This window comes from Salvelinus sp. IW2-2015, linkage group LG3, assembly GCF_002910315.2.
Source record: "Salvelinus sp. IW2-2015 linkage group LG3, ASM291031v2, whole genome shotgun sequence".
Lineage (NCBI taxonomy): Eukaryota > Metazoa > Chordata > Actinopteri > Salmoniformes > Salmonidae > Salvelinus > Salvelinus sp. IW2-2015.
The window spans coordinates 19,664,878-19,685,553 of record NC_036840.1 but is presented as its reverse complement, the minus strand read 5'-3'; the positions used below and the strand labels follow the sequence as shown (position 1 = coordinate 19,685,553).

At 45.1% G+C, this 20,676-nt stretch overlaps 1 protein-coding gene across 2 annotated transcripts in view; it reads right to left on the bottom strand.

Moving 5' to 3' along the window:
• Positions 1–6,270, bottom strand: part of LOC111952012 (insulin receptor substrate 2-B) — a 36,490-nt gene extending 30,220 nt beyond the window's left edge. For both annotated transcript variants that reach the window (XR_002875671.3, XM_023970420.3), the window contains exon 1: positions 1,905–6,270. Coding sequence is in view for 1 of the 2 variants with exons in the window: in XM_023970420.3 (XP_023826188.1) it covers positions 1,905–5,940 (4,036 nt within the window). In the remaining variant the exon portion in view is untranslated. The remainder of the gene's footprint in view (positions 1–1,904) is intronic.
• Between the last annotated feature and the right edge of the window lie 14,406 nt (positions 6,271–20,676).

Sequence of the window (20,676 nt, the reverse complement as noted above, 5' to 3'; positions counted from 1 at the left end):
GCCGGTCTCAACTGACTCAGACCTTTGGAACATCTACATTTTAAAAAGTATAATAAATCCATATAATATAGCCTACACCATCACAATAAATCCATTATTCATTTAAGACAGGTCTAAAGAAATATGAAAAAAATGTAGTCTATTTCAGAAGAACAGATTAGCATACTCTGAGTTGTCCTTATGTTAGGCCCGGATCTGGCTATGCCATATTGGCTGTGTTAATTTAGCAGCAGTTAATTTAGCAGACAAGATTTGCATTGAATTCCGTGGGACTCTTTTATAGTATGAAGAACACAATTGGACATAGCTGAATGAAATATATTTTCTCCAAACAATTTCAGGGAGTGCGCACATACGACTATTCTGTGTTGAGCGGTTAACAAAGAAACATGTCAATCCACTATCCCTCAAAGTACAAAAGTTAACGTATTCTATTGGTCAACTTGTACTTCTGAGTGAGAATTACAAATGGGGGATAGTAGGATGGGACAGATGTGGAATGCGATAGATCCCAAATTAATACAACCACTAATATAAAAAAAAAAACATTTTAAAAATCAATGAGGCTGATGCAACAGATTAGAACGTTTAGCTTAAAATGTTGATAAACTATTTGGCTATTTATTCACATTAAAAGTGCATTTACGGTCACTTTTGAGAATGTTGTTTTCCTGCTAATTGTGCAGCAATGCGCACATGGCAGTAGGCTATAAACACGAATATTCCGTGACCGTAAATGAGATCATGCATGTAATGCATCATTAATGTGCATTTTTAATGGTGAAAATGATCTTCTCCAAATTCACACACCGCCTACGTATGCCAGTTAAGCTCTACACCCGTTGTAAAATTGATGGTGTTTAATTTTTTCTCCTTGCCCAAGTCCTCTGATTGGCTTAGCTCCAACTTCAGACGGTTGAGTCAAAAACCAATGTGCCAACTAGAAGTCTATTTTTGCATATTTTACATTCGTGTCTCATACCAGCGTACTTTGAACTCAAAATGTGTGCAAGTTTGCAGGTCTGCAGAGCGTCTAGTGCTCATTCTGAACGCTCAGTGTGAAACACTGAATTTAGGAAGGGACAATCTGTCAACCTTTGAATTTACAAAACGCTCTGAGCGCCCTCTGACACTCGAGTGAATTTACAAAGCACCCTTAAAATGTAACACCTTGGATGATTTTAACTCATGACTGATGCATCTACAGCATGATACAGGAATGCTGCTGATTCATAAAAAAATTCAATACAAAAGTGTGTGCAGAGTATAGGGCTGGGAATTGCCAGGGACCTCGCAATACGATATTATCATGATGCTTTGGTGCCGATACGATATGCATTGCATTCTCACGATTCTGTGTATTGCGGTTCAATACTGTGATTCTATGTTGCAAACATATTGCTCATTATATGTCTGCTGCAGTTGGAAAAGAGAGCATGAGAAAATGTGTTTTGATCAGTCATGGAAATAAAAAAAGTGCCGAAAACAAAATCGGCTCTCTATTTCAAAAGGAAGATGGAGAACAAACTATTAAGCAAAAATACTGGAGTGTTGGTGCAGGTACAGCCAACTAGTGCAAAAATAATATTGCGATGGTCAAATTATTTTCCGATATGCAACTATCGATTACCCCCCAATCACTGGTAGAGTACAGTAGGGGAGAATCCCTCTCCTCATTATCACCTTTTACACTGCAGGGCAAGCATGCCTCCCTGCATGSCAACAGACACAACTGGAGGGCTACACACACAGACACAAACACAGAACTCCTACAAGCACACTGAACACAGAGCAGATGTAAGCACACAGACACACTTATGAGCATTAGGCTAATATACACAGACCCCCCATACACACACAAACCCCACCTCATCCCCCACCAAAACACTCCCTCCGTCACTCACCCGTGAACGTGGCAGTCATCCCATCTGACTTGGTGAAGTCTATACTGGCATAGGCGCCGTTGTTCTCTGCTACCGGCACAGTCACATTACCAGCTGAGGGGGCGTTGGGGGTCGGCCCGGTTCCCCCCTGCTGCTGCTGGGATATGGGGAGTGTGTTAGATTCCTGGTCCTCTCTCAGCTCCATGGCAATGTAGTTGAGGCCGTTCTGATACCCCACAGACACATTTCTGCACATATGTCCTCCAGGAGGGCCCCCAGAGGAGGCTGAGTCCATGCCCAGATCAGAGGGCCCTGGCTGGGCAGGGAAACCGGCCAAATCCACCCCTATCCCCTCCACACARATCCACACGCTGTCAAAGGAGCCAGAGCTGGCCCACTTGGAGCCCTCGGCCAGGAGAGCGCCGTTGAGGGCCGAGGGGTTGGCTGAGCCCGAGGGGGGATTGGTGCCTGTGCTAGAGCTTGTGGTTCTGCCTCCTCCGGGAGTGGAGGAGAAGGTTTCAGAGCTGTGTCTGCGTCGCCCCTGGGGGTCAGCACGTACCACTTTGGGGGGCTCAGGCTGGGGGCTGGAGGATAAGGGAGGAGTGATGGGGTGGGGGAGTAAGGTAGGGGGGTACCGGCCCTCCATCACACACAGGTGCTGCAGCATGGCTGTGGGGCTACTCTGTGACCCCCTCGACCCCTCACCCGTGCTAAGGTTGAAGGTCATATCTGTGTAGTCATCTGTTCCCGTCCGCCAGTGAGCGCCAGAAGATCCAGGAGCTCCGCTCAGGGAGGAATTGGCGGTCAGGGGTCGAATGTAGCTGGGTGGGTTCCATGGGGCCACCAGAGAGGGTCTGGGGGACTGGTTCTTAGTCAGGCGGCAACCATCATCACCCCCACCCTCTACACTCATATAGTCCTGGTTCTGGGGAGGGGAGTGACGCTGCTCGACGGAYCCCATCGAGGGTGAGACGTACTGGTCAGCGAGAGGGCAGGATGTGGGGGGTCCGTAGGGATCCCCAAACTCGATGTTGATGTACTCGCCGGGGCTGGAGGGTCCCTCGGCAGCAGCTGGCTCACTAACCCTCAGCGACCCGTGGAAGCTGTGGCGGCCCAGGGGGAGGCGGTTGGGCCGAACCACAGTCGTTCGCCGGTCACCGCGAGCTGCTTGGTGGTGGGCCCCGTAGGGCGGGGGGTGGTGGGCGTGAGGGGTGTCTGACCCCCCACTACTGAAACCCTTTGTCGTAACGCCAGTGACCTGGGAGTAGACGGGTTTAGCCGGGGAGCTCATAGGCACGTATTCCTCATGCTCCCATTTTCTCTGTTCACCATCTCTGGCGACYGGGGCCTTGTAGGAGCGAGGCAGGGAGAAGTAGGGACTGTATGATTTAGGGGTACCCTCAGGGTTGCTCAGTGTGTAGTATCCACCCTCGTTGGAGAGCTTCCGTCCTCCTGTCGCGTTCCCTCCTCTTCCACTGCTGTACGACATGTCCATGTACTCTCCAGTCTCAGGCCGCTCCACTATACTACCAGAACTACCGACACCAAGACCCATGTTACTGCTACTGCTACGGGGACTTGGGGAGGCCTGGACTGGGGAAGAGGAGCTCGGTCCCCCTGGTAGCATCATCATGTAGCCCTGGGGGTCCGTAGGCTGGTGGGGTTGGAGCTGGTGGGCCGAGCGTGGGGCCAGTGCTGGGCTAGAGGCCTGGGGGGAGTGGGAGGGCTGAGGGTGGGGAGGGTGTGAGAGAGAGTGGTGATGGGGATGAGAATGGGAGCTAGGTTGCATAGGCATGTAATCCGGGGTGTCACGGGGTGAGGCTGCCACCCCACACAACATGGGCATATAGCCACTGTCCTCCTTGGCCGAGGAGGAGGGGTAGGAGGAGAGAGGGGGTCTGCCCTGGCTGTGCTCGGAGCAGGAGCTGTAGTCAGAGCGGAGGGAGGAAGAGGGGGAGGAAGGCTGGTTGCTGCTGCGGCCCAGAGACAGAGCCTCTTCCACAGACACCAACTCGTCCTGTGAGGTGGTGGTCTGGGTCATCTTTTGGTACACAGCCACGCCGCTGCTACCGCCGGCAACACCACCCTGACTCCCGGGCCGCGTGAACGAGTGTGTCCGCCGCCTCAGAGACCGGTCTTCGTCCGTCGACGTGCTCTCGTCCCGGTGGGGGGCCTCAGCGCCGCCAGAGCTACTCACGCCGCCCGCTCCAAACACCTCGCGGTGCCAGCCCATGGCCATGTAGTCACTCAGGCAGTTCTCTTCTCTGATTGGTGGGGTGTTTCCCAGCGAATCGGGTGTGTTGCTACGGACTCGGAAGTAGCGAAAGTCTCCGGGGCTTGAGCCGTACTCGTCTGAGGAGTTGAAGCCTCCGTCAGAGGGGGATCCGCATATGGACGAGCTGGAGGGCCGGGTGAGGGTGTCAGAGACTGAGCCGTGACCGCTGCTGCTGGACACACTGACGGGGGAGGTGGTGGAGGAGAAGTGGGAGACGGGGAGCGAGGCGGAGCGGGTGTGGCAGTTGGAGCCCGGTAGCGCCCTGACGTAGCGCCCTCCTCCCCCGGTGTTCCCTGCCCCTCCCCCACCCTCCTGGCGCCCTAGGTGTATCCGGGCGGTGTTCAGGTGGATCAGGCTGCCGGTAACAGACCGGAATGGCCGGTTCATCGTCCCTTCGCCTTCACTCGACGTCCTGAAGCGGTAGCCACTGGCACCGGAGCTCTTACTCGATGGTGGCGTACCGACCGCCGACTCGGTCCGGGAGCGGCGCTGGAGACCCGTCTGGCTCGGCGGCAGGTTGCCTAGGTGACGGCGGGTGGTGATGAACGCCATGGGGTTGGAGCCCGATGATTGGCTTTTACTCCTGGGGCGGATCTCTGCGAAGGCCTTCAGAGCCTTCATGGTCTCTAAGATGGTCTCGTGCATGTTCTGAGCCACTACAGAGTCATCTACCTGCATCCATATCTCCCCTGGTCCTATGGAGGACGACCGACCCACCTCGATGAAGAAGAAGCTTTCTGAGTGTCCACATCGTCTGATGTTCATTAACTGGAGGTTAACATACGGTGTCTCAGAGTTTAGTTTGACCAGATGGATCGTTTTAGAAGAGAGGCATAAACGATACACACCTGTGAGGTTCTTGGTCTGACCCAGCCCTTTGGGTTTCACGTTCACCTGCCACACCTCTTTGAAAACCGTACCTGGTGTGACTGTACCATAGCCATCATCCAACTCGTCAGAGTCTAGATGCCCCTTTTTCCCCTCACTCATCAGTTCACTCAGGGCTACATACCAGTCCTCTTGCTCCTGCTCGTTTTCAGCCACAATGGCAAAGTACTCATCCTTAGTGTAGAGGGCTATGAGGTGTTTGTTCTTGGAATCTGCTCTTTTGTTGACGGTGAAGCACTGATACAGATAGATCACCCGTTTCGGGGCTGCTGCTGAAGACCGGAGGCTACTGCGGAATTTTTTATCGCTGTCATAGTACTCCAGCCGGCTGAGGCCTAGGTGGCTCGCCACCCTCAGAACGAAAAACCTCTTGTGTCCGTGCTTCTGTTTCCGTAGGTAGCCACACTTCCGAATGTCGTCCATGACCCCTGAGGCAGCGACGCTAACGTTAGCATTCGCAGCCAATTGAATCGCAGCCGACGCCGCGTTCACCGATGCAGCGAGTGCGTGGTGGCTAGCAGAGGGGTCCTCATGTACCAGGTTCAAAGACGACAACGAGGCTTTCCTTACCGGGGACCCAGGGATGTTTTCACCAGAGAGAGTATGCTGCTGTTGCTGTGTCGCCGCCTGATAGTGGTGCAACAGCGGGCGTTGTTCTTTGGGCAGCGAGCTCAAAGAATAGTGATGGTGGCTGTGGTGGTTGGAGGGCGGCAATTGCTGATGAAAACGAGCTCCACTGCCACCACAGATATTCAATAACGGGGAAGGGGGTTCCCCAATTGAGGTGTAGCCGTTGGCTGCCGTAGCCGCTGGTGTCGTCCCGATGCCCCTCTGTTGCGTCTCCACCAACAACATAGCGGCTTTGTTTTCTTGGTAATTCATAAAATTGGCCATTTATATAACACAACCAAAGGTCACTTTACCTAAGCAGTGCTGTGGACCTAGACCCCATTCTTGTTTAGGAGACGGGCTCCGGCTGGCGCTGCTGTATTGTGGTGGCGCGATGGTTAGCTACAATCAAAGCAAAAATGTCAGATTGTTAAGTTAAAAACGACCGGTCCAGGCCTCTTCGCGAAAAACAGGTATCCAATATGGGGTTTTATGAAATAAAGCCGCCCCTGTGCAACATGCCCACGTTTCTATAATCGTAAGACTCCAAGCTAGCTAGCTAGCAACCTGTCCCCTTCTCCCTCTCTACATATCTCTACAGAGCGGAGCACAAACAACACGTGACTGGTGCGTCAGCCATAAGTAGGCGAAATAATGAGCCAGACGGGGCTTCTCATTGGAAGTTCAGCGAGATTGACAGGAACTGACAGGCAAACGAGACAATTGTTTTGTGTCATTCGTGTTTACGTCAATACGGTGGACCAATGAGACATCGCACATATTTTCATTAGTTAAAGAGAGGTATTCGAGATGATTGACAGCTGACTGGCCAATGATTATAGGTACAGTGATAGGCGTTCGTTGATGCTATCCCTTTCATTGGACAATATTGTTGATTGACCACTGTTTTGATTTGGCACGAAGGTGTATTTTTATTTAACTAGGCAAGTCAGTTAAGAACAAATTCTTATTTACAATGACTGCCTAGGAACACTGGGTTAACTGCCTTGATCAGGGGCAGAATTGTCAGCGCTGGGATTCGAGCCACCAACCTTTTGGTTACTGGCTCAACGCTCTAACCACTAGGCTACTTGCCACCCCAAAATCTTTGCAAGGCCTTGGGAAAAATGTGCCCCAAAACAACCCCTTGCCTCTTTCCCATGTGGTGTACTTTACAGATTCCAAAGAAGTGGGCTCCAGTAAAACCATTGGAATGGTTGGAGATATTACCAAACTGATAGCACCTATCCGAATATTTCAGATCTGCAAAATTGGAAGGGCCAGGTGTCACAGTCAGGGGCCACAGTAATTATTTATGGTGTTGTTTGTAGAATCTGTTGACAATTTGTGTTTTCTTTTTGCAATCATCTTGTTAGTTAGCTTGCTGTAGAATGATTAGTGGTGTGAATCATGACTCAGCATGCCTATGTTTTGTTGTTGCCGCTTGGCGCTTGTGCAAAAATGTACCTGTGACCTGCTGTCTGGTCAAGCTCCAGAGAGACAGAGATGGGTGTAAAGTATAATAATGAGTTATTCATTCTTTCCAAACTTTATTTTAATCACTATAGTATCATGATCTTTTCACATTCATTATTTGACATGGGACATCCCTGGATTGGACTAGTCCCCCCCGATCTTTGTTTATTTAATTTAACCTTTATTTAACTAGGCAAGTCAGTTAAGAACAAATTCTTATTTACAATGACGGCCTACCCAACGTGGATTTATCAAGCTATACTGGCCATTGAAGGAGTGGAAACTTTTAATAGTCATTGTTATGTGTTTGTCAGTACTTTTGTACTGGCATTACAACAGACAGTTTGAGCGTCCTCTACTGTTTTCCTTAGTACATTACAGAAGGTCTGCCCATTGTGCTGTAAATGGTATGCCGTCTGATAATAATGGGACCACCATAATATGTTGTAATATTCCTGATTAAGCAATGTGCCAGAGAAAAACGCAGTTGGGTGTGCTGTAGTTACATCTATAGTGATGTATTGTAGTTTTTTGGTTATTTTATGTAAAAATGCATGGACATAGAACTAAAATGGAATAGTGAATAGTAAAAGTGCTTACCTACTTTGCATGCTTACACATATAATGCTATAGGCTATCGCCTTTCCTCCCCCCCTCACCAATCCCCCTTCAATTCCCTCCATCCTTTCCCTCTACCCCTCCCCCTCAACCACCATTCAACTCCAGATTACATAATTCATCCCAAAATGACTGTTCTCTAGTCTCCTTCCTATTCTGCATGCCATACAGTGCATTCGGATAGTATTCAGACCCTTTGACATTTTTCACATTCACAGCCTTATTCTAAAATTGATTAAATTATGTTTTTCCCTAAATAATTCACACACAATACCCCATAATGACAAGGCGAAAACAGTTTATTTAAAAATGCTTTGCAAATGTATTATAAATAAAATGTAAGAAAACGTATTTACATAAGTATTCAGACACGTTTGCTATGAGACTCGAAATTTAGCTCAGGTGCATCTTGTATGCATTCATCATTCTTGAGACGTTTCTACAACTTGATTGGAGTCAACCTGTGGTCAATTCAATTGATTGAACATGATTCGGAAAGGCACACACCTGTCTATATAAGGTCCCACAGTTGACAGTGCATGTCAGAGCAAAAACCAAGCCATGAGGTCAAAGGAATTGTCCGTAGAGCTTCGAGACAAGATTGTGTCTAGGCAGAGATCTGGGTAACAGATGTCTGCAGCATTGTAGGTCCCAAAGAACACAGTGGCCTCCATTAGTCTTAAATMAAAGAAGTTTGGAACCACCAAGAGCCTTCCTTGAGCTGGCCGCCCGGCCAAACTGAGCAATCGGGGGAGAAGGGCCTTGGTCAGGGAGGTGACCAAGAACCCGATGGTCACTCTGACAGAGCTCCAGAGTTCCTCTATGGAGATGGAAGAATATTCCAGAAGGACAACCATATTTGCAGCACTCCACCAATCAGGTCTTTATGGTAGAGTTGCCAGACGGAAGCCACTCCTCAGTAAAAGGCGCATGACAGCCCGCTTGGAGTTTGCCGAATGGCACCTAAAGGACTCTCAGACCATGAGAAACAAGATTCTCTGGTCTGATGAAACCAAGATTGAACTCTTTGTCCTGAATGCCAAGCATCACATCTGAAGGAAACCTGGCACCATCCCTACGGTGAAGCAAGGTGGTGGCAGCATCATGCTGTGGGGATGTATGTCAGCGGCAGGGACTGGGAGACCAGTCAGGATCGAGGGAAAGATGAGTGGAGCAAAGTCCAGGGAGATCCTTGATGAAAACCTGCTCCAGAGTGCTCAGGACCTCAGACTGGGGCGAAGGTTCACCTTCCAATAGAACTTACAACCCTCGGCACACAGCCAAGACAACGCAGGAGTGGCTTCAGGACAAGTCTCTGAATGTCCTTGAGTGGGCCAGCCAGAGCCCGATTGAACATCTCTGGAGAGACCTGAAAATAGCTGTGCAGCGACGCTCCCCATCCAACCTGACAGAGCTTGAGAGGATCTGCAGAGAAGAATGGGAAGAACTTCCCAAATACAGGTGTGCCAAGCTTGTAGAGTCATACCCACGAAGACTCAAGGCTGTAAACGCTGCCAAAGGTGCTTCAACAAAGTACTGAATAAAGTGTCTGAATACTTATGTAAATGTAATATCTCCGTTTTTTATTTTTAATAAATCTTCAAATATTTATAAAAAGCTGTTTTTGCTTTGTCATTATGGGGTATTGTGTGTAGTTTGATGAGGGGGGGAAAACAATTGAATCCATTTTATAATAAGGCTGTAACGTAACAAAATGCAGAAAAAGTCAAAGAGACTGAATACTTTTCGAATGCACTGTATATCCATATACAGACATACTGTGCAATACATGCATTACTGTGTTTAACCAGTATGTCTTACAGAACTTTATCATTAATAATAATCATTTATGGACAGCTATATGCAGGCTTTTGTTCTAGCCTGACACTAATACACTCAATATGACTAACTAGGGTCCAGACTGAAGTGATCTGTTGATTAAAGTCCACAATAAATATTTTTAAACCGATCTGGTTAGTGCTGGACAAGAACAAAAACCTGCAAACCATAGTATTTATGCTCATCCTGATGTACTGTAAATGGTGTTTTAGTCTGTTGATACATATTCCCAACATAGCAGACCAGTGAAGTGTTGTAATATAATCTGTCTGTAGTGCTGGACTGGGAAAAATCTCTGCAAACTCAGACAGTAGCCCCCATGTACAGTAAATGGTGCTTTAGACGGATACTTATCCCCAGCAGACTAGTAGTGTTATCATATACTCTGTGTAGTGCTGTTGAAAAAAAATCTGCTAACCCAGATTATACTGTAGGCGAAATTATACTTTAGTCTGATACATATTCCCAGGCAGCAGTGTGTTCTAATATAACCTTAATCTGTCTGTGGCTCTATCTATGATTAAGTTTATAAATGGTGCAGAGGGACTATAATCTGGGTTTGCTGTTTTTTGTTCCTGTCCAGTAGTAGAATCTGATAACACTGAAATGTTAATGTAGTCTGATACATATTCCCAGGCAGCATATAATCTGTGTGTGGGTCTATCTATGAGCAGGTTTATAACTGGGCCTGTAGTGTGATTATAATATGCTAAAGGATGACCCAGCCCTCCTACACATTATGTCCTTCTAGGAGCAGGCAGACTTCCCCGGCCGCAGGTAGTAGAGCAGTAGATAATTCATAGATTTATACTGAATAAAAATATAAACGCAACATGCAACAATTTCAAAGATTTTACTGAGTTACAGTTCATAGTCAATTGAAATAAATTCATTAGGACCTAATCTATGGATTTCACATGACTGGGCATACAGATAATAATCTGTTGGTCACAGATACCTTTAAAAATATGGGCCTCACAATGGGCCTCAGGATCTCGTCACGGTATCTGTGTGCATTCAAATTGCCATCAATAAATTGCAATTGTGTTCATTGTACATGTGGTCTACAGGTGGACGTACTGCAAATGTTTTTTTTTAACTACGTTGGAGGAAGATTATGGTAGAGAAATTAACATTAAATTCTCTGGCAACAGCTCTGGTGGACATTCTTGCAGTCACCATGCCAATTGCACGCTCCCTCAAAACTTCAGACATCTGTGGCATTGTGTTGTGTGACAAAACCGCACATTTTAGAGTGAGCTTTTATTGTCAACAGCACAAGGTGCACCTGTGTAATGTTCATGTTGTTTAATCAGCTTGTTGATATGCCACACCTGTCAGGTCCATGGACTATTTTGGCAAATGAGAAATGCTCACTAACAGATAAATACTATTTTTATGCATATGGAACATTTCGGGGATCTTTCATTTCTGCTCATCAAACATGGGCCCAACACTTTACATGTTGCGTTTATATTTTTGTTTAGTGTAGATAGACATAGCATCATTGTACCTGTCCCATTATGGCACATGTGAGAGCATGAGCAGCGCCGTTGAGGCCATCTTCATTTTGAAATAGTACATTTTCTTCTTCTACTACTTCTATGAGTTGGCAAACAAACTGAAAGGGTGCATACTGCCATTTAGAGTGTGTTGTTTGAACAGGTATAAAGCCAAGTTTGGCGATTTACTGCCACCTAGTTATGGAATGTTTGCTCACGAGTATAATTCATTGGCTGATCCCTAATGATGATCAAGATGTACTCATGTGATCCTTCCTTAACCCATGGGAAGTCCCACCCAGTTGACTAGTTCAAAATGGTGAAAGTCCTCAATGGCACTGTCCATGCTAAAACAGGCTTTTGGGCACTTGAGTCCTATATCTATCTCTATGAGATAATCCCAGTCCCAGTTGCATTCTGGGTTACCATCTGCTGCTTTTGCTCCCTCTGCCACCAGGGGGAGTGCTGTAGTTTGATTAAACCCTGAGACATGTACTGATACATAGGGACAGACAGTAAGCCTACAGATACAGGGGTTGCCTGTAACCAATGATACATATATTTTTCATAACCCTTTCATTGAGATTTAGGTTTTATCTGCCCCATCTTTTATCTAATTTGAGATCCATTCAGAACCCCGCAGATATATATTTGTGATCGAGGAAAAATGGTTTATTATAACAGTCAGATATCATTCGATCATGGGAGTAGGTAGAATGTGCACTCTAAGTACAGATACAAGTTTTCATAATTGATGTAAGCAATTAGGTTTTACTTGCTCCTCTGTGTATCTAATTTGAATGCCATTCAGAATACCAAAGCTACAGTATTTGTGATATTGGGAAATATGTTTATTGAAAGACGGCACACTGTTACAATCATTTAACTATATGGCCATACTGTAGGCATATGTACTGTTTGTCTGAGTCACCACATATGGGTCATGAAAGTGCATTATTGTGAGTAAAATGACCAGTAGTGACTAGTCTATTATGAAGCCATGAAAATAGTATCTAATGCAAGCCATGCTAACAAGTTACAGTACACAATCATAGATGAATACAATCAATACTGGTACACAAAACAAAAAACTATAATTCTGATAAAAATGAGTAGAGGGAATGTTTGTGCTTCAGAGTGTATGATTGTGCATCAGATAACTCTTACAAGTAAGCTTTGATGGATTTTCTCTCACGTAAAAAAAAGTGTCTATGATGAATGCAATAATTGTTAGTCGCTCTGGATAAGACCTTCTGCTAAATTACGTAAATGTGTCTCTGTGAGCACAATGTTCATAGCAGCAACCTCTTGGCCCCATAAATAAAATAAAAATTAAAAACACTTTTGTGAATCATTCAACTGATGTACTGTACATGTTACAGTACCTTTTCCCTTATTTGGGGACTTGGTCTTTACACCTGTAGCTACCCACCAATGGAACCTCTGCTGTTCGAAATCCAGGAGCGTTTTCCTGGAAGACTGAGCTGTACATAAAAGAACATCATTATAACATACGATAAAACTAAAGAAAGCAAAGCTTGCGTTTCAGTAAGTCAGCAGACGGACAAAGTCTGCAAACGGACAAAGTGTGCTTCCTTTGAAAGTTTGTCATGTTCCCTGTGTCCAATCGTGTCAGACTTTCATTAGGGCACAATGAGAGGATGAGGGGGGAAGTAGGAGAAGAAAGAAGGGAGCGGGAGGATGAGGCTTTGAATTAAGTGTTCATCTCCTGAAAGATCCAATCCGTGGTTTTCTGAGTAATACGGTCCTACTGAGTCCTATTAATAGTCCCTGGCTAATGTGACTCATCATCCTACCATCCTGCAAGGTGCTTCTTATTTAAAACAAGCTGCAGTAACCTCTGCACAGCACACAACTTTGCCCCATGCCCGAGACAGTTCCAGGGCTTGTGCAATGCATGACTAGACACTTGCCCTTTTTGAAGAGTCACCAAAAACGTGCATACACAAGCTGGTCACTAGACCCTCTCTGCTGTTCCCCTTTCAAAGTTGACCATGGAGAAATAGTGAGGATATGTGGCTCAAAACGGACACAGAATCATTTTATTTTTTAAGTAGTCAATTGGTGACCAATTGGTCAAACCCAAGTTCCATTGGTTCAAAATGGAGTCAAAATAAGCCTTTGCATAATGCCCGTCTTTCTGGCTAGGGTCAAAGGTCGGTCTTGGTGCATCATGACGTTGTCATCGTCCACCATAGTGATCTGAGCCACTATGGAGATCTTCTTCACGGCCTTCTGGAGGAGCCGCTTGAAGTCCTTGTTGATCTCCTGGGCAGACCTGAAAGACAAGAGAAGAGTTTTACATAAATGTTCCCAACACAAGAACAGAGTCTAGTAAGAGTGCTTTTAGTTTGCTGCTCCATCATCTTGGAACGTTTTGTAGAAGGACCTGAAATAATAAATAATGCTATGCAACTGAATGTCTAGAATTAGAACAAGATTCAACATTCTACAACTTCTAAATAACTCTAGAAATACATGGCTCTACTAGGGGCTATTCAAATCTAAGCCTGGAGGTCTGACTGGCAGCAACACTGCTGCTGGTTTTCATTCAGGGATGGAACTTAACCTCTCTTGGGTAGGGGGCAGTATTATTTTCACGTCCGGATGAAAAGCGTGCCCAAAGTAAACTGCCTGTTACTCAGGCCCAGAAGCTAGGATATGTAGATTGGTAGATTTGGATAGAAAACACTCTAACGTTTCTAAAAACTGTTAAAATGATGTCTGAGTATAACAGAACTGATATGGCAGGCGAAACCCAGAGGACAAACCATCCAAAATAATAATAATTTTCAGCCTCCCACTGTTTCCGATGGCTTTCATGTTTATTATGAGGCGAAGTCCTCCCAGATTGCAGTTCCTAGGGCTTCCACTAGATGTCAACAGTCTTTAGAAAGAGTATCAGGCTGGTTTTTGGAAAAATGAGCTAGAAGTTGTAGTTTTTCTCAGTGGCTCCCATTTTGGCTGTAGTGTTTCCATGCATGTGGGTGAAAGCGCGTTCTTTGTTATTTATCTCCGGTAATGAACATACTATTCTCCGTCTTAAATTGTATCGTTTATTTACGTATTAGGGTACCTGAGGTTTGATTATAAACATTGTTTGACTTGTTTGGATAAGTTTATTGGTAGCGTTTGGGATTCATTTTGTATGCATTTTGAAGGAGGGAAACCGGTGGATTATTGAATGAAGCGCGCCACCAAACCTTAGTTTTTATGGATATAAAGGACTTTATCAAACAAAAGGACCATTTGTGATGTAACTGGGACCTTTTGGAGTGCCAACAGAAGAAGATCTTCAAAGGTAAGGCATTTCTTATATTGCTATTTCTGACTTTCGTGTCGCACCTGCTTGGTTGGAAAATGTTTTTCATGTTTTTGTATGCGGGGCGCTGTCCTCAGGTAATCGCATGGTGTGCTTTCACCGTAAAGCCTTTTTGAAATCTGACACAGAGGCTGGATTAACAAGAAGTTAAGCTTTATTTTGATGTATAATACTTGTATTTTCATGAATGTTAAATATTTATATTTCTGTAATTTGAAATTCGCGCTCTGCAATTTCACCGGATGTTGGGCAGGTGGGACGGTAAGAAGTTAAGGATTTTGGGTACTGCTCAGTCGGACTTATAGACCACAAGTTTTACAAGTCCGGGTCCTAAATCTGTGCCCTGCGATATTTGAAAAGACAATTTTCTACTAGCCTCGGGCTAGTGGGGTAGCTTAATTTCCATCCCTGTCTTCATCCTTCCCCAACCAGGGGAGTGGACACAATGGTCAATCCATGACAATTAATCAACGAACTACCAGGGAGAATCAACTCTGCTGAAGAGACATGGTATTGGCAGCAAGACAAAGGAGCTGATCGTGAACTACAGGGAAAGGCGGGCCGAACAGGCCCCCATTCTCATCGACGGGGCTGTAGTGGAGCAGTTCGAGAGTTTCAAGTTCCTTGGTGTCCACATCACCAACAAATTATCATGGTCCAAACATACCAAGACAGTCTTGAAGAGGGCACGACAAAACCTTTTCCCCCTCAGGAGACTGAAAATATTTGGCATGGCCCCCCATTTTCTCAAAAGGTTCTACAGCTGCACCATCGAGAGCATCCTGACCGGTTGCATCACCGCCTGTTATGGCAACTGCTCGGCATCTGACCGCAAGGCGCTACAGAGGGAAGTACGAATGGCCCAGTACATCACTGGGGCCAAGCTTCCTGCCATCCAGGACCTATATAATAGGTGGTGTCAAAGGAAAGCCCATAAAATTGTCAGAGACTCCAGTCACCCAGGTTATAGACTTTTCTCTGCTACCGCACGGCAAGCGGAACCAGAATGCCAAGTCTAGGACCTAAAGGCTCCTCAACAGCTTCTACCCCCAAGCCATTAGACTGCTGAACAATTCATAAAAATCTCCCCTAAACAATTGACATCCCCCTCTACACTGCTGCTATTCGCTGTTTGTTTGTTACCTATGCATAGTCACTTCACCCCCACCTACATGTACAGATTACCTCAACTAGCCTGTACACCCGCACACTGACATGGTACTGGTGTACAGTCATGGCCAAAAGTTTTGAGAATGACACAAATATTAATTTTCACAAAGTCTGCTGCCTCAGTTTGTATGATGGCAATTTGCATATACTCCAGAATGTAATGAAGAGTGATCAGATGAATTGCAATTAACTGCAAAGTCCCTCTTTGCCATGCAAATTAACTGAATCCCCCAAAAAACATTTCCACTGCATTTCAGGCCTGCCACAAAAGGACAAGCTGACATCATGTCAGTGATTCTCTCGTTAACACAGGTGTGAGTGTTGACGAGGACAAGGCTGGAGATCACTCTGTCATGCTGATTGAGTTTGAATAACAGACTGGAAGCTTCAAAAGGAGGATGGTGCTTGGAATCATTGTTCTTCCTCTGTCAACCATGGTTACCTGCAAGGAAACACGTGCCGTCATCATTGCTTTTCGCAAAAAGGGCTTCACAGGCAAGGATATTGCTGCCAGTAAGATTGCACCTAAATCAACCATTTATTGGATCATCAAGAACTTCAAGGAGAGCGGTTCAATTGTTGTGAAGAAGGCTTCAGGGCGCCCAAGAAAGTCCAGCAAGCGCCAGGACCGTCTCCTAAAGTTGATTCAGCTGCGGGATCGGGGCACCACCAGTACAGAGCTTGCTCAGGAATGGCAGCAGGCAGGTGTGAGTGCATCTGCACGCACAGTGAGGCGAAGACTTTGAGGATGGCCTGGTGTCAAGACGGGCAGCAAAGAAGCCACTTCTCTCCAGGAAAAACATCAGGGACAGACTGATATTCTGCAAAAGGTACATGGATTGGACTGCTGAGGACTGGGGTAAATCCCCTTTCCGATTGTTTGGGGCATCCGGAAAAAAGCTTGTCCGGAGAAGACAAGGTGAGCGCTACCATCAGTCCTGTGTCATGCCAACAGTAAAGCATCCTGAGACCATTCATGTGTGGGGTTGCTTCTCAGCCAAGGGAGAATGGTACCAACACATCCTCCGAGAGCAACTTCTCCCAACCATCCAGGAACAGTTTGGTGACGAACAATGCCTTTTCCAGCCTGATGGAGCACCTTGCCATAAGGCAAAAGTGATAACTAAGCGGCTCGGGAAACAAAACACCGATATTTTGGGTCCATGGCCAGGAAACTCCCCAGACCTTAATCCCATTGAGAACTTGTGGTCAATCCTCAAGAGGCGGGTGGACAAACAAAAACCCACAAATTCTGACAAACTCCAAACATTGATTATGCAAGAATGGGRTGCCATCAGTCAGGATGTGGCCCAGAAGTTAATTGACAGCATGCCAGGGCGGATTGCAGAGGTCTTGAAAAAGAAGGTTCAACACTGCAAATATTGACTCTTGCATCAACTTCATGTAATTGTCAATAAAAGCCTTTGACACTTATGAAATGCTTGTAATTATACTTCAGTATTCCATAGTAACATCTGACAAAAATATCTAAAGGCACTGAGGCAGCAGACTTTGTGAAAAAAWMTTTTTGGTCATTCTCAAAACTTTTGGCCACGACTGTACAGTACAAACAACATATGTAGGATTCCACACATACAGTAGGGAGCATTATTGGCAGCTGATATAAAATGCTATAAGACCCTATAGTACGTGCTTCATATTAGGGCCTGGACGATACCAGTATCGCAATATTTTTTCCATGGCAAAAATGAACACGAAGCAGATCTAACTATTTTGTCCTTTAAAAACCTGTTCTATGTCAAATATTGTTTGCTATAGCTTGGAAAATAAATKAAATGTGACTCGGGAGGTCTTTTGGTAGGTCGTCATTTTGTTCTTAACTGACTTGCCTAGTTAAATAAAAGGTTACACACACACACACCACACTGACCAAAAAGTTATTTTGTTGGCATTTACTTGTGTCCCCATTACCAGTAAAACATCATCAAATCCTCTCTTTCACTTATTGCTGTGCTGTTTCGTTGTTCATTTGTTTAGTCGTTTCATTCTGAACCAGGATTTTTATGGAACACCGTTTGGGTCTTTGCGTGTCAAATAACACTATTTGACGTTTCAAATAAGTTTGTTGACCAATCAGGGCCTGAATATGACAGCACGTCACATAATAATTTAACGCGTTCATACTTTTTTTTAACACATTGATTACACTATCACTCGTGTTTCATATGTCACTACGATTCATCGATACGTATGCTATGATGCTGGTAACGTTGTCTCGCGCACCTACAGTGCTGGTCATAAAAAAAGCTAGCTAGCTCATGGATGGAAACAATGCTCTTCCCCAAAAACATAGCAAAACGACATTATGTTTCAGTAGCTATAGTTAGCTAGCTAAAAATATAGCTAGGTGTCATCATCTAAAATAACCCTAATTTATAAGACAGTTCTTATTTGATTAATGGTGGTCGGACCCATCTATGTGAAGCTAGCCACAATACTGGACTTTACGGTTAGCCTTCAAAATAAAAGTATGGCATGATTCTACTATTTGTATTCATTTGCATCACTCAATGACATAATTTTATTTTGAAGGCAAACAGCAAATTCCACTATTGGGCCTAATCCTGATTGTGGCTAGCTTCACAACACAACCCGGTCTGATCGAACCTCACTAGTCAGATGAAGCTAGCTGGCTGCTTATAACGTTAGCTTTGGGCAACAGGGTTAAGTAGCTGGCTAGCTATTTATTTTCATGAACTGAAGTTCAATTTCAATAGGCGAACAATAAGTGGATACCTAGCTAATACTTACTCACAAGGATTTCTATATCATTGCTAAGAATAATGAAAATGACTGCAGTTTCTACTGGTCATTGTTTTCAGGCTGGTTGTATTGGCGTTAGCTTGGTACCAAGCTAAAGTTAGCTACCCCAGAAGTTCCGGTCGAGCAAATTATGCTTTATCACCAACGCGGTATTGTAAACACATCGTTCGTGTCCAGGGTTTGCTTGTTTGCATACTTTTTTGTACAGCTTTGACAGTGCTACTGTATCTTTTTTGACGCGCAAAGACCCAAATGGCGTTCCACAGTATGTATGTCATGAAGCTAATAGCAGTGACGCATTTACAGTGTAATTCCGGTAGGGCAACATCTGAAAAATAGTGCACGTGGTAGTGTGTACGAGTGCTCGACCAGTCGACGAAGCCAACATCACCCACGACAGAGAACAGTTGATTGTCAAGGGCAATGAATTCCATTATCTTGGCTTTAATAGATTTCGCCTTTGAGTTGTCTCACTGAAATCCACACAGCAGACATTGTGTGGGCTAGGTTATGAATGCTGTGTTGCACGTGTAGCGCAAAATTTTAAGTGGCGTCATTAGGTCATGTACCTACGTTATATAGGTATGCACGGTAGCTTTGACATCGGTTTTTAACATCGGCGTTAAACTAGACATCAGCCAATACCGATGTTGCCATTTTTAGCTAATATTGTCCGATTCCGATATGTTCACCAATATATCGTGCATCCCTAGTGACTACCTCAAGCGCTAAACCCTCAGAGGTAGAAATCGCACCTGTGGGGAGAGGGGCATTCTTCTTAACAAACCACATGACCTTTGTTTTGGAGGTGTTCAGAACAAGGTTAAGGTAGAGAAACCTTGTTGGACACTAAGAAGGCTTTGTTGTAGAGCATTTAACACAAAATCAGGGGAGGGACCAGCTGAGTATAAGACTATCATCTGCATATAAATGGATGAGAGAGCTTCCTACTGCCTGAGCTTTGTTGTTGATGTAAATTGAGAGGAGCGTGGGGCCTAGGATTGAGCCGTGGGGTACTCCCTTGGCGACAGGCAGTGGCTGAGACAGTAGTTTCTGACTTTATACACGGCACTCTGAGGTAGTTAGCAAACCAGCCCAAAGACCCCTCAGGAGACACCAATTCTCCTTCTCCCACAAGAATGGAATGTCTACCATATCAAAAGCTTTGGCCAAGTCAATAAAAATAGCAGCACAACATTGCTTAGAATCAACGGCAATGGTGACATCATTGAGGACATTCAAGGTCGCAGTGACACATCCATAACCCGAGCGGAAACCTGACTGCATACCAGAGAGAATACTATAGACACCAAGAAAGTCAGTCAGTTGATTATTTTACAAGTTTTTCACACTTTTGATAAACAGGGCAAAATAGAACTAGGCCTATAACTGTTAGGATCAGCTTGATCTCCCCCTTTAAATAAAGGACGAACCAGGTCTGCCTTCCAAGCAATGGGAACCTCCCCAGAAAGGAGAGAGAGGTTAAAAAGGTTGGAGATGGGCTTGGCGATTGATAGGGGCAGCAACCTTAAAGGGTCTAAACCATCTGACTCGTGTTTTTTGGGGGGTAAAGTTTAAGGAGCTTCTTTAGCACCTTGGACTCAGTGACTGCCTGAAACTTTGTAGCGGGGCAGGGGGAAAAAAGAGGGAGAAGCATCGGGGATAGTAGCATTAGAAGGGGTGGGAGATGAGGAAATGTTGGATGGGCAAGGAGGCATAGCTGAGTCAAATAGGAATCCTGACTTAATGAAGCGGTGATTGAAGAGCTCAGCCATGTGCTTCTTGTCAGTAACAAACAAATCATCAACATTAAGGGACATGAGCAGCTGTGAGGAGGGTTTATTCTCCAGGTCTTTAACTGTTTTCTAGAACTTCTTGGGGATAGATCCACAGAGAGAGAATTGCTCCTTAAAGTAACTAACTTTGGCCTTCTGGATAGCCTGAGTGCACTTATTTCTCATTTGCCTGAACGAGAGACAGTAAGCCGGAGCTTGCGGCTATATATATATTAATATAGATATATATATATATATATATATATATATATATATATATATATATATATATATCAGTGGATGCTTGTGACTTGAAAAATTGATGATGGGAGACCCACGGTATAAGTGCTGAATGCACAGAGATGTCAGTGTGTTTCAAAAATCGTCAAAAGAGTAACTATTTTAACCTAAAGCATTTAATAAAAGACATTTATATTACAATATTATGGGGAATGGGAATAAGAGGTTCCACATGTGTATCACAGCAGTGATTCAATGATGTGTGAGGCATGAG